General features: G+C 45.6%; 1 protein-coding gene across 5 annotated transcripts in view; it reads right to left on the reverse strand.

Moving 5' to 3' along the window:
* Positions 1–22,664, reverse strand: part of MYZAP (myocardial zonula adherens protein) — a 93,836-nt gene extending 71,172 nt beyond the window's left edge. For 2 of the 5 annotated variants that reach the window (XM_055278381.2, XM_055278380.2), the window contains exons 1-2: positions 22,459–22,664; positions 9,913–9,999 (exon numbers count right to left, since the gene is read on the reverse strand). In XM_055278381.2, the coding sequence (XP_055134356.2) occupies positions 9,913–9,999; positions 22,459–22,533 (162 nt within the window). In that variant the 5' untranslated portion in view covers positions 22,534–22,664. Of the gene's footprint in view, positions 1–8,598; positions 8,646–9,912; positions 10,000–22,458 lie in introns of those variants that run through there. The other 3 variants (XR_010121035.1, XM_055278382.2, XM_063640207.1) reach the window with 3 other exon arrangements.
* Positions 22,665–23,721: the final 1,057 nt, after the last annotated feature.

Consider the following 23,721-nt stretch of genomic DNA (forward strand, 5'->3'; position numbering starts at 1 on the left):
CAGACCCCTGAGGCCTTCTCAGTCCACTCTCACAGCACTTCCCCACGACACTCACCACAGCTGCATCCCAGCGACTGTCGTTGTATGTCAGTATCCTTGTGTAGGGAAGGCCTGCTTCCCTATCAACTGTAAATTCCAGCAAGTCCAGGGCCTACTTTGTCTTCTTTTCCACCGTAATTCCCAGATCTAACAGTGACTGACGTGCAATGAGTCTCTCAATAAATATTTGCTCAATGAATAGGGAACTTTAGAAGTTGGGAGAGGTCTGGGAATTGCTCACGGTACATAAATATGGTCCAAATGAAGCAATTACCTGTTATTCTTCTTAGATGGAGGAACAGACAGTTAATGTTTACCCCAGTCACAGCATGTATACCCAGAAAAGCTGCTAGGAGCAGAGATGGCTATCACTTTTATAAAATGTCAGTATGCTTTTGGTCAAAAACTGAACACAGGGAAAAAAGAAAAAAGCTGATATGTTGTGCAAGATGTTTGTGGCTAAATTTCTCTCCTCTTGTATCCTTTAAAATACCTCCCAATAAGAAGAGTATTGATGTTTAGGCAGAAGAGCATTATGATGATATTAAGAAACAGTCTCTTTTTAGAGAAACATGCTGAGATACAAATGATGTATATTTATTTCCTTATACAGCGTGGATGTAGATGAGGCAGGATTGGCCATGTATTGAGGTTGCCGGTGCTGGAGAAAGGACCAGTGACTCATTACACGATCCAGTCTCATTTTGTATGTTTGAAACTCTCCAAAATTAAGTTTTTTAATACCTCCTTATGGCCAGACACGGTGGCTCATGCTTACAATCCCAGCACTTTGGGAGGCCAAGGCAGGCAGATTGCTTGAGCCCAAGCATTTGAGACCAGCCTGGGCAACATGGTGAAAATCCATCTCTGCAAAAAATGCAAAAATTAGCTGGGTGTGGTGGTGTGTGCCTGTAGTCCCAGCTTCTTGGGAGGCTAAGGTGGGAAGATCGCTTGAGCCCAGGAGGTTGAGGCTACAGTAAGCCATGATCATACCACTACACTCCAGCCTGGGTGACAGAGCAAGACCCTATCTCAAGAAAATTAAATTAAATTTAAATTAAAAATCAAAAGCCTCTTTATAATGCTACTTGGTATTAAAAAAACAAATTTTAAAAAATGTACTCTAGACCTATTAAAAGCCTCCTGGGCATGAAACAATACTAGACAAAATCTGCTTGAAAATAAAAGGCCTGGCCAGGTGTGGTGGCTCATGCCTATAATCCCAGTACTTTGGGAGGCCGAGGCGGGTGGATCACAAGGTCAGGAGATCGAGACCATCCTGGCTAACACGATGAAACGCCATCTCTACTAAAAATACAAAAAAAATAGCCGGGCGTGGTGGCGGGCGCCTGCAGTCCCAGCTACTCAGGAGGCTGAGGCAGGAGAACGGCAGGAACCCAGGAGGTGGAGCTTGCAGTGAGCCGAGATCACGCCATTGCACTCCAGCCTGGGCGACAGAGCGAGACTCTGTCTCAAAAAAAAAAAAAAAAAAAAAAAAAAAAAAAGAAAAGGCTTAATAAATGTGTAGAATAAAAAGAAAATTATTACAAAGAAGGAAAATTGACTGAAAGGGCATTCCATACTCCCAACACATATGCAGAATCTCTGGATTAAGCTGTTCCCTGTGAGTACTCACAGCTTAAAATCTATCTACAGGCCCCATACTATGGCTGACCTCCCTAAAGATACATTTGGCAGCCAGTGTCTTAGAAAGAAAGAGCAGCTACAGAAAACTAACTCCAGCCTAAATTCCTCTCCTAAGGGATTTACTGGCCATTGAAGAGTCTGGGTTAACAAGGCCAATGATATTGTCCAAACCTTAAATGAGAAGATAGGATCCTACAACGCAACAAGCTCCACAAAGCCAGGGACTACATGTGCCTTATTCACTGCTCTATCTCTGGTACCCAGCATAAATAGATGCTCCATAAATACATTTTGAAGGGAAAAAGAAAGATGGAATATTTGGAGTATACAGTCATCCTTGACACTGAGGATTAATCTGTGCAAAAAAAGAAAATCCCTTGGTCAATCAGCGTTCTTAGGGGAAACAAGAGCAGAAACACAGCTCAACATACATCAAATTGACAATAGCAGACTAACACAGCCAGTCCCCTGCCCCACCGGCCAGGAGGGGCAGCTGATCACACATCCTGGCTGCCAATATGATTGAGAAGGGCCATAATGTGACTCGTGTGACTCCCAGACTGGAAGCCAAGTTATTTCCAAAACTTCTTACTTCAGACTTCTTTTCTCCAGCCAGAGGGCAGCAGCTAACCTGGGACTGCTGAGCACAGAGCCACTGGGTTCCCTGCCCATCTTGCAGGCAGAGGCTGGCACTTCAGGAATGTGCTCTGGCTTGTCCAACCTGTGTGTCTATCTCAGCAAATTATTTGGCCCAGGTCATTACTCATACTTGACACTGTTTTGTTTTCTTGGACAAAAATGAACATTACCTCTGAGCCTGAAGGGCCTTTCCACAGCCTGGGAAATAAATATTCTCAGAAAAACTGAAACCTTTGGCTTATCAAAATACTTGGCCAGGCACAGTTGTGTATGCTTGTAGTCCCAGCTACTTGAGAGGCTGAGACAGGAGGAATACTTGAGCCCAGGTGTTCAAGGCAATCATGTGCTATGATTGCACCTGGGAATAGCCACTGTGCTCCAGCCTGGATGACATAGTGAGACCCTGTTTCTAAAAAATAAAACTAATTTAGTTATTTCTGACAGTCTCACAGACTGAATAGTGCCTACTTCCTAAGTAAACTCAGGAGAAAAGATCACTTTCAAAGCTTAAGATGAGAAGGAAAAGGAAAACTTCTAGCCAAGCAGAAGTCCCAAAGACAGTGGCATTTGTAATGATAGCAGCCTGATAGGAGTGCTAGTGTAGAGCTAGTGTACAGCTTCGATGCAGACTAGTGTGCAGCTAGTGTACAGCTTCAACGCAGACAATAGTTGCTTAGGCCTAATAACCCCCGCGGAAAAGGGAAGAATACATGGGAGAAAAAAAAATCAGGAACTGCTTTTCTGGAACCCAGGGGTATAGTACACACCTTAGGTAACCTTGACTGATAAAATGTAAATATCCTAAACAGAGTTTCTCTGATAAGAGAAAGCATGCAAGTCAATGTTCCCATGGCAACATGGCCCGTCACAGACCTGAGTTGGAATTGCAAATCCACTATCTACCAGCTGCGTGCCCCTAAGAAAGTTATTTTCTGTACTTTAAAGAGCTTCAGGGTCCTTAACAGTAAAATGGGGATCATACCACCAATTTCAGTGGGCAGTCTAAGGAACACACGGAATAAAATACACAAAACACCTAGTGTGCTAATAGCATACTAGTAGATACGGGGAGTTTCTAGTATTGGTGGTGTAGTTTCTTTACATTTTTGAGTACATGGGTTCCTACTCAACTCTACATGTCTACCTGAATGAGTCTGTCTGTCTGTCCACCCTCTTCTTGGTCTTTTTGCTGTTCTCATTACAGTTGTCAAATTGGCTCTGACAGCGAAATAGTCACCCCCAAAGTGGCCTTGGTTTCTCTTCATGGGGAGTGAATCACAAAGTCTCAGAAGGTTAGAAAAATGGAAAAGAGTTGTATAGTCCAGTGGGTTTTCAGACACTATTCCCAGTTCCTCCTCCGTGTCTGACAAGGTTGTAGGGTGAAGAGTTGGGGGCCTGCTGGAGGCAGCCAACATAGCCCTGATCTTATTTCACCTCCACCCACTGCACCTTGACTGCTTTACCAATAGAACTTCCACATTTACCAACGTGAATAAAGGAATGTTTGGAAAAACGCTGGCTCTAGACTAACATTTCTATTTGCTAGAAGAAGCAACAAAGACCCCTAGAGATGACCTGACTGGCCCAACCACCACAGGGGTTCATGAGGAAGCCGGGACTCAAACCCTAGGTCTCTCCCCATCCTCCAGGGGCTGTTATCTCTGAGGGGCACGCGGAGTCCCTGGTGTGCTGTCACAAAGGGCAGCCCGGCCCCCACCTGAAGCTCTGAATCATGGCAGCACACTCGCTCACTTGGCAACAGCCCGCGAGGTTGTATAAACAGTCACGCCAAGGACGAGAACTCAGCAGGCTTATTCATCCAAGGCTTTTAAAGGAAAGAGGACTATAAAACCTACTGGCAAGGACTTCCTCCTTTTCAACATTTTATTGGGTTATGAAAGTTCCCAACTCTACATCCATACCCACGCATCTGCTCTCTCTCTCACTCAGCATTCTCAAAGATCTAGAGAGAAAACAACTTCTTTAAAAACAACAGGTCACTGAAGGACACCTCCAAAGCTGGGATGTTAATAGCTATTTAAAACAGTATCTGCCCCAAACTATTTTATCTATTTGCAAAGGACTTTACCATCATAAAGACTCAGAATCAACTCAAATCAGATTCCCTAAAATTCAAGTGTGCAGTGAGGCCCTGATTGAATATGCTAAGTCTGCAATAGCTGGTGTGGGTTCTGTCTCTGTGTATGTGTGTCCCTGCATACACACATAGGAATCTGTTGCACATGACTATGGATGAGAATATGGATACATAAATTCACAGAGTTCTTTGAAAACAATAGGTACTTAATTTCAAAACTATTACCAATTTTAATTTGAATGCTCAGCATGTTTATAAACATTATATTCTACATTTTTCAATTTCTTAACACGTAATTTGTGCCCACAAACTAATCAACATCCTCCCTCCCATATTATTAATGATTTTTAATGTTCAATTTTCAAATAAAAGCCCACGGCTAATTCATCTGAGTTGTTACAATAATTCAAGGTGATTTCCTCAGAGAACCTGTTATGGGTTGAACAGTGTCCCCCAAAAAGATATGCTGGAGTCCTAACCCCCAGTACCCAGGAATTTGACCTTATATGGAGAGCAGGTCAAGTTAAGATAAAGCCATTAGACTGGGCCCTATTGGTGTCCCTATAAAAAGGGGAAAATCTGGACACAGAGACATGAAAATGCCATGTGAAGATTGGAGTGATGCTGCCACAAGGCAAGGATTACCAAGAGCTACCAGCAGCTGGAAGAGGCAAAGAAGAATTCTCCCCCTGGAGACTTCAGAGCGGGCACCACCAGCACCTTGATCCCAGATGTCTGAACTCCAGAACTGTGACAGAATACATTCTTGAAGCCATCTCGTTTTTCATGCTTTGTTGTGGCAGCCCTAGGAAGCTAATATAAAACTCAATCATCGTAATCAACAAGCATTCATTAAGCACCTACTATGTGCAAGGCAGAGACCGAGGCTTTGGGAAGAGAGAATAAAAAGACTCAATCTCATTTTTCTCTGTGTGTGTATGTGCCTACATATATGTTATACACAAATTTTGCAAAAATATATATCTATGCCTATGTGGAGTTCTTAGCAGCACATGGCTAGGTGCCAAGTGAAAGGGGCAGCCTGGGTGTCCTGTAGGTTAAGGGAAGAGTGACCACCACAGCACATGGAAGTCAGGGAAGTTATCTGAAGGGAAGTGGGCCTTTAGCTGAGCCTTGAAGGACAGGGAAGACTTGGATAAACTGAGACATGGCAGGGAAGGGACTCCAAGCATGGCTAGGGCCTCAGCAAGGGTTATGAGGAGGGAAGAGATGCTATGTGCTTGGAAAATAAAGACAGGCAGCTTCAGGCAGGAGAATAACTCCAGAAGGTCTAAGGGGGTAAAAACAAAGACCCAGGGCCACTGGGTTTGGCATTCAAAGGGAAGAGATTCAGCGTTTAGTCATTACCTCTTTAATCCATATTATAAACCAGACACTGTGGTGCGCATTTTGCATATATTAGCTCATTTACAATTTGAAACCAGGCATCGTCATGTCTACTTTAAAGATGAGGAAGCTGTGCATTTGGGAGCTCATCTGTGGTCAGCATAAAGCAGTCTCGGGGCAGTTGATGTCTCCTGAAGGACTAAAAGGAACAGGCAGCCAGGACATCTGCCTTAGGGCTAGGAAACCTCCAAATACACCCCACAAACCCTTGACTCCATAAGAAGGTGCTGACTCTGTTGTAATTGCATCAAGCAGCCTCCAAACACACCTTTGTGGAAATGGGCAAAATACGCCATCCACAACACACCCACATTGGGAGTAATTCCTTTCTCCAATGACTGGAGAACAGCAGACGGAAGAATGGCCCAACTGGCAGCAGCCTCTATGCATGGCCAGCTGTCCCATGGCATCATGGCATCCCCGCAATATTAAACACCTTCCAGAACAGTGTGAAAGACTAAGGAAGGCCCAGGCTGCCCTCAGTCATGTGCAGCTCTAACAGGGCCCTGGAAATCCTTGAGAAGTCTCACTTCAACAGAAGTCAGTCGGGCCATTTACAACTTTCTACTCACATATCTGAGCCAGCTCCAATCCCCTGGCCTTTGCACACAGAAGACGCCCTTTCAAAGGAACCAAAGTCATGTGATCAGGGAGGGTCATCCAGAGTTTTGGCATCTTGCAATTCCATGGGTTCCAAGGAGGGGAAGCCATGTTGAAACCACATCCAAGGAAGTGGCCCCTACAGAGTCTCCTCACCGGTGCATGGCCCTGGCCCTCAGTGACTCATGCCAGGAACCTGGTCAGGACATGGTGATGAAATCACTCAGAGCAGCCTCCCAGTTACCCCTAGAAACTTCAAGGGCTGCCACCACCCAAGGACTTTATCCCTAGGGAAACAACAGCCCCACCCTCCTCCCCTCTACGCCAGTTCTTCTGCAGTGAGTCACCAATGTGCCACACAGAGGCACTTAGACTGCATGCCTAGTCCATCTGGTGTAAGAAGTATCCTGGTGCATATGCTATCCCAGCAGTGCCTGTCCTGTGCTCCTCAGGGCCTTGGAGTTCTCAAGCAACCACAGGAGGGTGTCTGGGGGCTGAGGGGCAAAGGGAGACTGGGAGGACTTGGGCCCCCGTTAGCACCACTTTTGCTTGGTTTGCATATGAGGGCTCAGTAAAACATTTTGATTTTCTTTAAAAATGAGGGTCCTATTGACAAGTTTGAAAAGCACTATTCAAGACAAATAGGCAAACTGGCACACAATTTGTTGACTCCACTCGACACAGCTAAACACACGAGGCTCCTTCCTTGGGATTACTTGATTCTTCTTCAGTGGTTACGGACCCTCCAGGGTCCTCCAGCCCCTACCGCCCCAGTTTTGGCACTCAGAAACCTTTCACAAACATCTCCTAAGGCACGAAGCTTGGGTCTAACTCCAAAAGACCATATTCCCCAGTTCCTCTACCGTCTGTACCAAAAGGCACAGCCACCAGGCCCTTGTCCTGTCCCTCACTCCAGTTTAGGACACTTCTTCAAAAAGTGTTCTAAGCAGCTCTGAGCACCTGGACACAGCCCAGGCCCATGTCTTGGACCAAGCCATCAACTCTAAAAGGGACAGGCAGGGAGAGGAGCAGTGAGGGCAGAAGGGGACATTCCCTAGTGACAGATGGCCCCACTCAATCCTGCTCATCAGCAGGGATGCAGTGGCTGAAGCCTGACCACTTCCACTCTCTGCTTAGGACTTTTACTCCCAAACTTTGTCTTTGGAGAATGTTCAAAGCTACAGAGAAGCTGAAAGAGCCACTCAACTACATGACCATAGTACCATTATCACAAGAAAATTAACATTTATTCAACAATATGTAATATATAGTTCATATACAAAATTGTATAGTCATCCCAGTGTATCTTTTATATAATTTTTTTTGCCAAGATCTAATCCAGGTTCACTCATTACATTTAATGTTATGTCTCTTTAGTCTTTTATCTGCAACAAATTCTCATCTTTTTTAAAAATAACATTGAATTTACTGAAAAATTCAGGCCAACTGTTTTGTAGAATGTCCCACATTTTGGTTTTCTGTTTCCTTATTATTAGATTCAGTTAAACAAGTTTGGCATGAATATTACATATGTGATGTTGTGCACCTCTTAGCTGAATCACCTCAGAAGTCATGTAACATCAGCTCGTCCCACTATTGGTGAAGTTAGGTTGGATCACTTGGTTGAAATGCTGGCTGCCTGCCTACTCCACTGTGAAGGTACTGTCCCTTTAGAATCAGTAATCCATTGGAGTGATACTTTGAGAATATCCTACAATAATCTTTCATCAATTTATTTTTGCATCTATTGATGAGTATACCTGGAGGTTACAAAACAAAGATTTTCTGAACTTATTAGCTAGTGTTCTGTAAAAAAAAAAAAAAGGAGCCTTCCCTTTGTCATCCTCTCATCATGCACCTCTCCTCCTCTTCTCTAATTATTACTATAAATGTATGGATTTTTTAAATATTCAATGTGTTATAACCCACGACTGTCATTATTCTTTTTGATGCTCCAGTTGGTCCCATTTTGGCCAGTGAAAGCCCATTCAAACTGGCTGCTAGGTCCTTTACTAGGACCCCATTCGTCTCTGAGTGGCACCTTATTTTCCAGAGGTCCCATATCCCCCTCATCTTTTCCCTTCTGCAACCCAGAACTAGCTGTTTTTCTGGATCTTTTTGGTGGAACTCATCCACTCTTTTTAGGCACTCTTTTTACTTCTTCTCACCTTTCTCTAGTCAGAACTTCATTTTCCTTTCTCTTTACTTCCTTTCCCTGGCATTCATCATTTGCATCAGCACAGGCAGCTCTCTGTCCTTGGTAGAAAGTGGGGAGGAGAGGGCAAGGAGAGACAGAGACCTACGGTAAACTTAGGGACATTATCAAACACTTAGCAGTCGATGAGAAGCTTTTTTATAGTTGACCACATTAGTGGTTAACTCCAAAGCAAGGCTTGTATTTCAAGAGGTCACTATGTCATGACTCCACTTATGAAATTTATATCATTTTATTTTGTTTTATTTTATAATCATATAAAATACATGCTCAAGAAAAAGTACTGCCTACTTCCTGGCACCCCTACCCCTTCTTTTACTTTGTCTCCATCAGCACTTACCACCTCCTAACCTCTATAAAATGTACTTAATTATTTCATTTACTTCCATTCTTGTCCCACTAGAATATAAGTTCCGTGGATGACAGATTTGGTTTACTGCTTTGTTCACTACTATACTCCTACTGTCTGCAACAGTGCCTGGAATACAGTAGGTGCCCCATAATTATGAATGAGTAAAATGGGTCGGCCAGGACCACAGGCCTAGAGGTCAGCAGGACCTCCTCTTTATCCTTTGGGCCTCCAACTTCACTGTCACCTCCCAAGCAGTCAGTTATTCCCTTCTCTGTGTTGCCAGATTCCATCTTACAGGGCTGGATCCTAACACCTGAAATATCATATCATCATTGTCTCACCCAGAAAACTGCAAATTCCTCCAAGGCAAGGACATACTTATCTTCATGGCCTCAGCACTTAGCACAGGAGCTGGCACAAAAATGTTTGCCGAATGCCTCCTATCCCCAGCCAAGAAAGTGCCCTTTCCCCACACCATGCTGCCTGCCAGCCTTCCCTCTCTTCTGCGGGAGCAGGGCCCCCGGCTGCTGCTCCAAGCTGCTGAGAAAGGTTCCAACCCCGCCAGCTGCTCACAATAGGCCCTTTGACGCAACTGGATTGGGCTGTTTCAGGAAAACCCACGTTCCCCACCACAGCACCTGTCACTAAGGCCAGTGTCCCTGCAGCTTGAAGGCAACACAAAGCCATAGTGTTCACCAAGAAACAAGAGCAGGGCACGTCGCTGGCAGAGTCGGCTAGGGAGAGCTCTCTGTCTTCTGGGAAGATGGGAGATGAGGTGGGAAGGTTGAGAGGGCCTTCTCCTCAACAGAGGTGCAGACACTCAGCCTCTGGGAATGGCCTGGTTAGGAGATGGGAGAGTGGGTTAAGGGTATAAAGGCTGGAACTTGTTGGGGCTTTGCCTCAGAGATACCTTACCTGCTCTTTTCTCTCAATCTTCTTTTCACTTTGCTCAGGAACTGGACTCTCAGGAGGTACGGTCAGCCGTAGTCTGCAAACATTTGCCTAGAAGAGAGGGAAAGGAGAAGCCAGTTAGGAATCGGCATTTGGGGCAGAAAGAACCAGATGACCTTGGGCTTCTCATAGCCCATTTCCCCTACTTCCAATGGGGAACATTGCCCTGATCATACAAGAGCCATACAGGAGATAAGGCCAGCCTTATCTTCACAGTACCAGGCCAGCCTGGTACAGCACAGGCACCCACCACCCTGGGGCTCAAAGAAGGAAACTACCAAATCACTTGATCTATTTCAAACATTTCTTTACCAATGGCTCAGGTTCCATAACAATATATATAGAATGATCTCATTTCATAAGTATAGGCAAAAATATAGTTAGAAGGAAAGAAGCCAAAATAAACACAGTGGATATCTCTATTGGGAAGGGAGGGTGCTTTCTACTTGCCTATATATTTAATTTTTCTACAATATACATGTACATGTTTAATCACAACCTTTTTCAAAAAACTCCATATACCCACGTTCATAGCAGCATTATCCACAATAGCCAAAAGGTGGAAGCAACCCAAATGTCCATTGACAGATGAATGGATAAACAAAATATGATTTATACATACAATGGAATATTACCCAATATTAAAAAGGAAGGAAATTCTGACACATGCTACAACATGGAGAAACTTTGAAGACACTATGCTAAGTGAAATAAGCCAGTGGCAAAAAGACAAATACTGTATGATTCCACTTAGATGAGGTACCAGGAGTAATCAAAATCATAGAGACAGAAAGTGGAACTGTGGTGGACAGGGGGTAAGGATACAGGGAAAGTTAGTATTTAACGGGCATGGAATCCCAGTTTGGGAAGATGAAAAAAATCCTCAAGATAGATGGTGGTGCCAGTTGCACAACAGTGTGGATGCACTTAATGCCATTGAACTATACACTTAAAAGGAGTCAAAATGGTAAATCTCACAAGTACATTGCCACAATTAAAAAAAAAAGCTGTCCTTGTTTGTTGGATACAGACTAAAAGTAAGACAGTTAGCTGGAAAGGCATAGGAGAAGAAAATATAATGCTTATGAGTTTTGGTAAGACATCTGACTCTTTAATTAGCTATGCCACCATGAATATTTGTCACTAGTCACTGAGATTCCCATGTCAGTTTATTAAAGGCTGCCAAAAAAGTTCACTGAAATATTAGATAAAGGTTCCTAAATGATTTTTTAAAGTCTAAATTGCACCATTTCTGTTAAAAATAAAAAAGCATTATACCATTCAGTGAGAGAAGCTACAACTTGTGTGATTTATCATATTCTGTTGACAAAGGGTGACTAGGAACAAAGTCATTTTCCTACTCAACAGAGGGAAAAATGGACTACTATAATCCGTAGTATGAGGGGACAATAACAGTAATAATAGTAATAGCTAACCATGTATAGGCACCTTCTAAGTGTTTTACAGTTATTTATTCATTTAACCCTCACCACAAACCTATGGTAAGAGATTCTCTTACCTGCCCCGTTTTTCAGATGAGGAAGCTAAGCCTCTGAAGGGTTACATGGCTGGGAAATGACAGAGCTGAGATTTGAACCCAGGCAGTCTCCTGGGCTTGCATTCTTAGCTCTTATACTCATGGCCCCCATCACATGCCTGAAATGTCATATGGGCTCGATTCGCGGGAGTGCTGTTTGCTCCCTAGTATGGGTTGAATTGCATTCCCCTAAAATTCATCCATTGAAGTCCTGACTGCTTTCCTGGCATCTCAGAATGTGATCTTATTTGAAGACAGGGTCTTTATAGAGGTAATCAAGTAAAAATGAGATCATAAGCGTGGCCCTAAATCAAAATGACTGGTGTCCTTATAACAGTGGGAAATTTGGGGACAGACACACATACAGGGTGATCATCATATAAACATTAAGACGACCCATCAACAGCCAAGGAGAAGGGCCTGGAACAGACAGTTCCTTCATAGACCTCAGAAGAAACTAACCTTGCCAACACCTTAATTTTGGGCCACTAACCTCCAGAACTGTGAGACAAGAAATTTCTGTTGTTTAACCCACTGGTGTTGTGGTACTTTTCATGGCACCCCTAGCAAACAAATCTTCTCCACCCCAACCCCAGTCTGGTTGGCAGGTTCACAGATCTGTACTGGTCCACAGGGTGGCCTCTGAGCAAAACCACCCTGCAGCCTAGAAGCCCAGGGCTGGAGGGAATGTCAAAAATCTCTTGAGTTCAACCTGCCCACCTATGAAGAAACCCAACACCCAAAAATGTACCTGTCAGGTGGCACCAGCCTGTTCATTTTCCATGAACAGGTTAGGGAGCCCAGGTTTGGGACCCGTGTTAGCACTTCCACATATACCATTGCTGCCCTCCAAGGTATTGCATTTTGCTACCAGGCATCTCTAACTTCCTGATCTGAGCTTACACCAGAATTTCTACCTAATGGACCCAGGGTTGTCCTCGGACTGCAAAATAATTCGTCTTTCTCTAGACAGTCCTCCTGTCCCTTGAACCTCCTTTCTTCTGGACGAAACAACTCCAGTTCTTTAAATCATATGACTTGGTTTCAAGATCCCTCTCCATCCTCATCCTCCTCTTGGCAAGCATCATCCCCCAGGGACCCTAGAATCAGATGTGGCCTGACCCCCAGGGCTATCATTGCCTCTTGTGTGGCCAATTTTGCAAGCAACCTTCAAAGCTCACTGTCAGTCATGTTGGCCAAAAAGAAACCAAGCCATACTACCAGGTAGCTCTCTTTCCTGGTGGGCAACAACACTGATGGGAATCTTGAGTCCCTCCAGAGAAAGGCAACTCTCTGGCTCCAGGCCCCTCAGACTGGTTGAAACCAGTCGGACATTTGCACAAGCATCAAAGTGTAACTCAGACCACATAGACAATCCAAACCTGTGGTGCTTATCAGTCTCCTATTATGCTGGGTCTAGTCCATGCATAATTCTGCAAGGAAAAGGAAGTCCTTTTCTCCTGCACCACGTCCCACACACACACACACAGACACACACGAGTGTGCACACACAAGTGTGCACACACGTACATATATGCCTATGCGCACACACACACACACACACAGGCTCCAACATCTACTAGCTGTGTGTCTATGGGAAAGTTACTTAATCTCTCTGAATCTCAAGGGTAAAATGGGATAAAAGGAGAGTGTCACATAGTAAGCCTCTATGAATATTAGATATTTTTATTTTTATTTGATTATTTATTTATTTTGAGATGGGGTCTTGCTCTGTCGCCCAGGCTGGAGTGCAGTGGTGCAATCATAGCACTGCAGCCTCAATCTCCTGGGCTCCAGTGATTCTCCAACCTCAGACCCCCAAATAGCTGGGACCACAGGCATGCGTCACCATGCCTGGCTTATTTTTTATTTTTTGTAGACACAGAGTCTTACTATGTTGCCCACGTGGGTCTCAGACACCTGGGCTCAAGCAGTACTCCTGTCTCGGCCTCCAAATGTGTTGGGATTACAGGCATGAGCCACCGCACCCAGCCAGATATTTTTACTATTATCTAGATATTATCATCATTCTATATGCTTCAAAATGAAACAGACCTGCTTAGCCTCACAGCCCTGTTTCCATGAAAATAACAATTTGGTCAATGAATCAGAGACATTAACACTGTAAGTGATGACTTTCAGTTGGTTGATTATTTTAGAGGGGTAATCCTTAATGGTCATAATTTTCAGAAAGGGGGTCCCATGGGTCCAATCACTCAAAAGTGAGATGGTCCCTCCCCTGGCTTGAGCCCATTCTTCATCTGCCCATCTACATTCCTCAACACACTTACTATGATGAGCTGGGCAACCCTTATATGAAGCTCTCATACTGAGCAATACCCTGAGGTATACAAAGCCACAAGGTAAACAGAATGCATAAAATAAAATGAACTTGTAAAATAAAACATACAACTTCAAAGACATTTGGCAGTTGCAGCAGGTGCTTGAGGCTACTGCAGCACCCTGTCTAAAGTTTACTCTTGTCAACAGAGGTGCTTTGATCAAAACATTAAGGAGCACAGCTAGTTTTTCTTTAATAAATACTGACCCACTGACGGACTGGCTGTTCAGGAGCAATTTAAACCCAGCTTAGAACAGAATCACACATCTTCCTTACAAGATAGCCAAATCTATGGTCATGGGGAAAAAAGAAAGTTGCAGAACAAAACATTAAGAATAATCCCATTTTTATTTTTTAAATATACCCTGATAACTTGTGTAGACGTAGGGGGAAAACATTCTTAAGGAAACAGATTTCTGTGTTGGTGGCAATGATGTTAAGTATATGTAAGTTTTTGATTAAAATAATAATAGTAGTAATAGTAATAACAAAGACTGGGAGAAAATATGTCGGAAAGAGACAGATCCAGAAAGAGACTAATCCTTCCACAGGACTGCTTCAGGAGCGGCAAGGGGTACATTCTAAAGGTCTAAAAGGTACTCCGAATCCCTAACAGAAGCACTAAGGACAGTAACCCCTGAACCACCCATAAAGTTGTCCGAGTACAGTCTACCTCCCTCCATTCATTCACCTTCCGCAATCTCTCCATGGGAAAATCTCCCCCTGAGTAACATCAAAGCAGCACTCCTTACCTCCGAGCATTTGATGAGGCTGATCTCCATGGTCTCCTGAAACTCAGATACACAATCTCCAGAGCTGCCCCAGGCTTGGCGTGCCTGAAAGGCAGGTAGGGCACTTTATTCCCAGGGGTTCCCAAAGCAGCTGGTTCAGGGCTTGTGTTATGAACAATGCAAAGAACTGCATCCTACCCTGAACACCACTGCTACCGAACCAGCTGTCCCTGGGGGCAAGGGTCCCTTCCAGGAGATCAAAGCAGGAAGCTGGACTCAGCATACTTTATTACTCAGTTACTGAGCACCCACTACTTGCGAAATATTTTAGGGACTATGAGGGTACCACAATGGCAAAAAAAAAAAAAAAAAAAAAAAATAGCTGTGCCTCCAAGGAGTACATAATCTAGGAATATACCCAAACAAGGCAATCAAGAACACTTGGAATAACCAATACAAGGTGTAGAGAGACAGGATAGCTTTGTGGTTAAATCATAGTGGAAATGTACTTCCTGGCTTCCAATATTGGTTCTGACACCTACTAGCTTTGAGATCTTTGGAAAGCCACTTAGTCTTCAGTGCTTCCATTACCCTAGTTGTAAAACAGAGCTAACAATACTGTACCCACTTAGGAATGTTGTGAGGATTAAATTAGCTAATGTGTGTAAAGAGCTTAGGACAATTTCTGGCACGCATTAAGCACTCTGTAAGCATTCTTTATTATCATGGGAATATAGGAAGAAGAACACTAATCTTAATGGGAGGTGGGAGTATATGGGAAAGTCCCTCAGGAAGGACCCTCAGGATACCATTTGAGCTGGGTATAGAAGGACAGAAAGGACTTTACAGGTCAGTGAGGTTTGGAGAACCCACCATCATAACAACAACAGACAGCTATCAGGCAAGGCGTTCCAGTCTGTGCCAAACGCACAGATGTTGGAAAGTTCCAAGAATAAGAACCTGCAGCCTAAGCCTGGGTAGGAGAGGCAAACAGACAACCAGATAGGGGCTGAACTATCAATCTACGAATGCATGATAGAGAAGCACTGGCTCTAGTCAGAAGACAATGAGGAGCCATTCAAATCTTTGGAGGAAGAGACTAACATTCAAATCTGAGTACATTTCAATAATCCAACTGGTCATTTTTCAATGCCTCCTGTGTTCCATGCACCACACAATGGATGGAAGGGAAAACACAGGGGGAGTGATCAAGTAAGCTTTGTACTGTCACCACTTTCAGAGCCCCTACAGTGCTTAGCACAGTATCAACACATGATGGGCACTTGCTCAGTGTTGGGTTTTGTAGTTTTTTTAGGTTGAACTAAAACAAAGTAAGAATATACCTGAAACTCCCTGGAGTGCCTTGTACTTTCTTGAAACCAACCCCGCTGGGAGGGATAGCAAGGGAGGGACAGGTAGCATTCAGGTTTCCTCCACAAGAAAAAGCACAACAAAACCCTTTTTGGCAACTCAGGGCCCCTGGGGAGCTACATGGGTCCCCTCGGGCCCTGTTTCTGACCCTTTTGTGGAGACAAGAGCCTGGGTCTCACTTAGGGGGTACTCTGCGGATCCAGTATCATCATGCTCTCAACTTTGGGCACCTTGGCTCACCCAGGGGAAAAATATCTATCTCAAATAAAAAGGGAGTGGAGAAGATGATTCAGGGAGGTGACAGGGGTTTGCCAGTTTACAAACATGGATTTCCCGAAGGAAATTAGCCAAGTGCATTTACATTTCTCTCAGGCCTGTTCCACTTTGTGACTGTGGGTCCCTGCCCAGCTCCCCTTAATGATAAAAGGTGGGGCCCTTGTAAGTGTGGCTGGGGGGAACAGACCCCACACTCTCTGCTCAGCACAAGTATCAAATCCCAGGGGCCTGCAGCAGGCTGCATGCGGAACAGTGTATGCCCCATCTAGATTAGACCTCTTGGCTCTGCTGTGGCCCTGAACTTGCAGCCCAATTATCTACATCAGGGTGGGGCAAACTTTTTCTGTAGAGAGCCAGACAGTAAATATTTAGGTTTTGCAGGCCCCTGCAAAAACCATTCTTAGCTCAGAGGCATACAAAACATTCCTGCTCTCTGTGGCTGTGTTCTGTACCAGGCACACAATGTGCCCCAAATGCCAAGATCCAGAGAAAAAACACAGGTGGATGAAGGCACACAAAGATGCCAGTGTGACTTGGAGTGTGAGGACTCCCCCGCCCTGCCCCACCACCACTCTACCCTTCATCCCACAAGGCCCAAGGGACCTTTCTGCAACACTGTCCCAGGAGTGTCTACATTTCCAAGAAAGCTATAGAAGGGAGTAATGCTTAAAGAAATATTCTTAGCCTTGCTGCACATTAGAATCGCCTGGGAAGCTTCCTAAAAAATACTCATGCTTTTCTGTACTTTAAGATGTTCCCATTTAATTGGTTTGGGATGAGGCCTCGACATGGCTATTTTAAGCCTCCCAGTGGTTCTGTGTATAACTGGTTGAGAACCACTGACTGAACCAAAGGGATGAAGCTCCAACTGTGCAGCAGGATGAGGCAACTCGAATATTTGGAGGACTTCCCAGAACTGTCAAACTCCTCACCTGGGCCAGCATTCCCATGTATTTGTCACCCGTTTCCTGCCCAGGTGGGTCAGAGGTGATGGGATGGATTTAACCCAAAGCTTCTCTTCCTGTTTTTCCATTTGCCAATTCAATGTTAACCGTGGCTCCTCTAAGTAGGACCTGGTGATATTTCTGTTTTTGAGTGCCTATTCCACCAGGCCTGGGGAGGGGTGGTTCCTAAGCCCTGTCTTCCAGTAGGTAATCATAGGTAACGCAAGTAATGGTGGCATGCACAGGCCTCTAGGGGAACATGAGAAGGAGGGTTGAGGTTTCAGGGCAGGCTTCCTAGAGGAGACAACCCTTATCAGAGGAGAAACATGAAGAAAAGCAAAGAGGCAAGGAACAGCATTGAAAGCTTGGGGGAATGGCAAACAATTCAGAATATTTGAGAAGAGTACATATAGAGAGGGGAAACAGGACAGGCACGGGCCAAACCAGAGGGCCTAGATGCTACACTAAGGAGTGTGAACTTTTTCCTGGCAGTACTGAGGAGGCTCTCGAAGCAGACAAGTCAGGAGACTAGATTTAGCATTTTAGAAAGATCACCCTGGCCTTTAAGAGTGAAAAAGAGCCAGGAGTGTGGTTGATACTTAGGAACTATCACTCACCAAAGAGGGAAAGAGGTAAACACCACCGTATTGCTCTTCTATGTGCTGCAGAAGTACTGGAACTCAGTAAGATCATAAGGCATGATAAGTGCTGAGAAGTATCTTGGGTTGAAATATTTAATATGGTCTCTAGTTAGTCAGCCCTGGGCCCACAGCTCCTTGAACTCAATTAGACAAGAACATTTGAGGCTAATTGACTTCAAAGTCTTCCCCAGTGACCAGGGCTTAGTGACACCAGCCTCCAGGTCTCTTGTTCAGATATGGATGCACAGCATAGGTAAACTACAACAGGGACCTCATATGCAGTGCTCCATCAGTGCTCCCAGAGACAAATGGGTCAAAATCACATTCCATATCCTTTGTAGAAAAGCCATGGGATCTCCATAAATGTCTAGGGGAAATCAAGTTTCCTTACGAGTCTCCAGAATTCAGGTCTGTTCATCCTATATCAAACAAGGCAAGGTGAAAGATCAAAAGCGTAGAGCTGGGCACTTCTTTTTCTGAGCCCATAACCATCATTTTTGACTGGCAGAGGTTTAAGCCCTGCCCTTAGCCCAGAGGACACCATGGTTCCAAACCCTCACAACTTAGCCCATCGGGGGCTGGCTCAGGAGGGCCCTGTGAGCAGCCAGCCTGTTTTCTGGGTGCAGCAGGATCCACCTCCCCTTCCCCAGTGGATGCTGCAGCCAGCTTCCTTCCACCAGATGTCAAGGGTCCCACAACATCTGGGTCCCTTCCTCAGGACCCACGGGATGATAGAGAGCTTATGTGCACAGATGTTCCTGTCTCCTGGGAAAGGGAAGTGCGGTAAACACCTGTCTATCATTCACAGGCCAGCTAAGGAGAATTCTTTACTTTCAGCCAGTCAGGCAGCAATGGGACATAGGAGAGGGACACATTAGCCAAGGAACAATGACTAGCAGGCCCATTCCAGTGTTCAACAGAGGAAGCCTTTGCCAAATAGAAATAAATATCAGCAAGGGCAGGCTAGGAGATAGTCCTATCCTGTGACCTTGTTGGGTTTTGTTTTTTTTCTGTGCCAGTGAGGGGTCACGATACCAGCAACACCAGCCAACAGTCTTTTATTATCAAGAGAGCAAGGTGCTGGAGAAGATCCTTGACAGATCTATCATTCCACAGCCCGGGATCAGATCAGCTTAGCCAAAAATACTCGGCAGTAAGTATTGTGCCGAAAGGTCGGTTGTGTGGCCCGGTTGTGTGTTTTGTGGGGAAGCCACAAAGCAACACATGCCTTCCCCACAAAGCACACAACCCAGCCACACAACCAACCTTCCATTTCAAAGGCCCATTTAGCAAGACTAACTGGCATCTATAAAATTCCTTTCAAAAGCAAGAAGCAAGGTCAATATTTTTAAAATCGTTTCCCCCCATTCCCCAAGGTCATCTTCTGGCTGTGGTTATTCTCCAGTCAATTTGTCTTCCTGCTGTTGCCATAGATAAAACTATTTTTAGTGCACAACTGGTTTGAAGGGAGTTTTTTTAATTTCACAACTTCTGCTGGTTGGCATCCATAAATGCCTTTCAGAGCTTTGTTTATCAGCTGACAGAAATTACTCTCTCCACCTGTTTGTTTTTTTTTCCTTGAGAGATGATTTCAGATAAGAAGGAAATACAAATTGCAGGTGGCAGCCACTGAACAAAGGCTAACTGGTGGCAGTCCAGCCAGCCACATAACCCTTGGCAGCTGGCTTGCAGGAGTCTCTGCTCAGTGTCAGCTGTCACCACCACTTCTGGTTGGCTTGAATATCTGGACCCACATAGGCTGGTTTCCCCTGCAGTTTCCAATTTGATGAGCTCTTTGGATGAACCAGAAATACAATTTTAATGGCTAACATGTTCAAGACCATCAGTTGTCCACCACCAGAGAGGAATAACAGAACAATACAGTATTTACTGAACAACTTTCAATGAAAGGTACACTTCCAATGATTATTTGGTCTACAATTTTATTTTCAGGACATCCTGTTCCTGCATTTCTAAACAATAGGCATTTTGTCCCAAAGCAGGTCCAATTTACCATCATGATAAAGTAGTCATGTGTCACTTAACCGTGGAGATGCATTCTGAGAAATGCATCATTTGATGATTTCTGTCGTTGCGTAATCATCATAGAGTGCACTTACACAAACCTAGATGGTATAGCCTACCACACACCTAGGCAATATGATATAGCCTACCATTCCAACCACTGTCATATATCCTGGCTGCTGTTGACCGAAATGTGTTTATGCAATACATGACTATATATGCCAAGTATTCCATTGAGATGGTTATTTCCTCCTTTCAGTATCTCAATAATGTCAATTCCCCTACAAATTCCACTCATCCTGCAAGATTAAACTCAAATATCACCAGTAGGCGGGGCGGGGTGGCTGATGCCTGTAATCCCAGCACTTTGGGAGGCCAAGGCAGTTGGATTACTTGAGGTCAGGAGTTCAAGACCAGGCTGGCCAACATGACAAAACCCTGTCTCCACTAAAAATACAAAAATTAGCCAAGCATGGTGGTGTGTGCCTGTAGTCCCAGCTACTCGGGAGGCTGAGGCAGGAGGACTGCTTGAACCTGGGAGGTAGAGGCTGCAGTGAGCCGAGATCGTGCCACGGCACTCCAGCCTGGATGACAAAGTGAGACTCTGTCTCAAAAAAACATACCTGTAGTGAGAGGCCTTCCCCTGATGCCTCAGGAAGAACCTTTATTTTAGCTTCTACAGAACTTTGTAAACTCTTCACCCCACTATAACCATCACCACTTTGTTTGATGTTAGTTTGGGACAATGTCTGCCTCTACAGGTAGGGCGGACCCCAATGCCAGCCCTTTACCACACAGAAAAAGGTTTATGAATATTCAATAAATCAATTAATCAACATCTCACAGCTTCCCACCACACACACGATCCCCAGCACACACACAGATAGTACCTGTAACATCTGCAAATCATGAGCAGAGCTAGAAACCATAAAGATGGGCAGAACCCTAGACCCTTTAGATACCTTCTTTCCAGAAACAAGTACCAGTGTACCCAGGACAGCCCTGCATGGCCTGATCCCGAGCCCTGAGTTCTCCAGTCCAAAATATGTCTGCCATTTTATTCAAAAGGCAAAGTCTTTTCAAGAGTGTCACAATGTGCCCGACACCAAAGCACCTACAATTAAAGAAATACTCCAAAGGAAATGGTTGACCCAAAATCTTCAGAAATGTTATTTGGTATACTAGTCACACTTGTATCAACCCACCGTATTAGGTTAGGTACCCCAACTAATCCCCACCTCTGGAAGGGAAGTTACAGAGAATTTCATGCAATTCATGCAGTCTGGTCACAGATATGATCCTCTCAGGGCTCAGGGTTAGCTTTTCAGTGACTTCATTCTTTCTCAGTTGCAATTGTGTTCAAATTGAGAAAGATTTCCATAGAAAAATACAAACACCCAACTTAGAGTAAGGCCAGGACTGTGGTTGGAAACCCCCTTGGATCCAATGTAGATCTGATTCTGTGATGCTAATGATTGGACAACTGGAGTTCTGTCAACCTTGGGCATGAGCCAACTGATGGATTCTGGGGGGGAGTGTGCGCATGCACGTGTGTACACAACCTAAGTGTCTGGTAAGTGCACACACACACACACACCCCTCAGAATCCATCAGTTGGCCCATGCCCAAGAGTAACACATCTTTCTTCTAGAGCTAAAGAAAGACAGCTTATAAGGTGACCACCACCACTCACTTAAGGCATTTAAAAGGAAACAAGCAGGTCCAAGACCTACACGCAGACAGGAGGACCAGCGAGGGTTTTGCTTTGGACTTAACCACCTGTTTAAATCTTGAGGAAACACGATAACTGAAGTCTCAATCAGAGCAAAGAGGTACCAAATGATAAGTATGGAATATCATGATAAATTGAAGAACTAAAAAGCCACAAGCCAAGCTCCTGGCAGTTGCTCTAAGGCGTTGACCCTGTTAGAAAGATGGAGCATTTCTTTTACAGAGCATCTGGAGAGATGGGAAAAGATGCCACAAAGATCAAAAAGAAACAGCACTTCCAAAGAGAAACCTTCCCTGGAGATGCTGTCCCGGGATTTCAGTGCTGCCATTGTCACTGTGCTAATATTTAAATCAGACAGAAGAAAGTGGTTTACATAAACCGGAGTCCCACACAGTCGGGCTCCTGGGCGGCCGGCTGCTGTTCTGGTTTGCACAATGTGGTGCCCACCTTGGTTAACCCCACTCCAGAATTACCCTATCACTAGTGGATACCCTATCACTAGTGGACACAAGTGACCCCGTCTTTCTTTTAATTAATGGAAGAAAGAAAGTTTGAGTTTTAAATACATTCATTACTTTTGGATCTCAAGGTAGGGACACTGCACAAATGTCTTCCTTGCTTTTTAAACTTGTGCCACCAATAAACTCGGCTTGACAGAGAGGCAGGAAGGAGAGGAAATCTCTGGGAATTCCATAAAGTCCCCTAAGCCCTCTCCTGCCAGCTGGTGGGCCCCCTGAAACCTCAAGAGGGAGGGTCACTGCCAGAGCCGGCACAGGACCTGGGAGTTGAGCCCAGGGTGGGGCGTCGGGGCCAGGTGCTGGTTCCCGAGCTTTCCCATCCCTAGTCCCCTCTAGAGGGGGCGGCCGGAATGGGGGAACGGGACGGCGGCGGCTCCCGCCTCCAGCTACTCACCCTCCTGCTGGGCGCCCCGGGCGTCCTGGCGGCGCCGCCCGAGAGCAGGGTGACCGTGGACGTGGAGCGCAGCATCCCGCAGCGGCGGTCGGTAGCGGGCTGGACGCCGGCGTTCCTCCAGGGCCGAATAAGCGTGCGGGGCCCGCCCTGCGCGGGCGCGACGCGGGACGGCGCCAACTACTTGCAGCTCCAGCTGCACCGCGAAGGCCCGGGGGTGGGGCCGGGGGTGGGGCCGGGGGCGGGGCGGGGCCGGGCAGGGGCGGGGCGGGATCGAGCGCGCTCACCCGACCCGTCAGGCTGCATTTTCTCCTGAGGGCGCCAACCCGGTTAAAGTTGAGCACCATCCTCTCCCAGGGCCCTGCGCCCTCCCAGGGTCAGTCCCAGGACAAGAAGGAGCCCTGGACAGCCTGGACGCCCACGCTGTCTCTGTCCCCCGCAGAGTTGAAGTCCACCTGCCCATTCAGTCTCATGGGCAGGAGACCCCGGACTGCCCCCTACAGCCTCTGCACGCCCTCGGATCACTGGGACCCTCACCCCGCGTCATTCATGCAGTATTTCCTGAATGCCTATTATGCGGCACCGCCAGCAGCCAACCCAGTCGACTGGCTCTTGGCCTCGGAGAGTTTGCAGTCTGGTGGGGATGACAGGTGCCGTGCTATGGTAGAAGAGAAAATACCGTGTACTACAGGAGCACACAGCCAACCGCAGAGGAGGTGATGACTAAGCTAAGACCTGAAATGCAAGTAGGAGTGGGCCACATTGCCCATATTTATTCAATGATTACTGTGGGCTTGCCTGGCGAGCACTTTGCGTGTGTTACCTCATTTAATCCTCACCAGTGCCCTTTGAGGGAGTCACTGTTGTTACCTTGTATCCCCATTTTGCAGATGAAGAGTTGACTCACCTAGGGATTGAGCAACACAGCAGGTGCTCCACTGGCCGCTCAGTGGCAAAGGTAGTATATGAATCCCCCAGTCCAACCCTAGTGCCTTGCTTGTCCAGTCTGCTGTCCCCTAGCAGAGGGAGAAGGGAGTCCCAGGCCCAAAGAACAAGCATGCACAAAGATGGAAGGAAAGCAAGGGAAGGTATAAAATATGTTTCAAGAATTGGAAGTATCACAGTGCACAGGGAAAACAGTGGAGAAGCAGAAGAAGGGAGCTGAGGACATCATGAGGAACCTGGGTGCTTAGCTGGAAATTTGGCCTTTATCTTGAAGACAAAGTGTTTTTCAGCAAGGAAAGACACAATCTCTGTCTACTGGTC

The sequence above is a fragment of the Symphalangus syndactylus genome, chromosome 5 (genome assembly GCF_028878055.3).
Source record: "Symphalangus syndactylus isolate Jambi chromosome 5, NHGRI_mSymSyn1-v2.1_pri, whole genome shotgun sequence".
Taxonomy (NCBI): Eukaryota; Metazoa; Chordata; class Mammalia; order Primates; family Hylobatidae; genus Symphalangus; species Symphalangus syndactylus.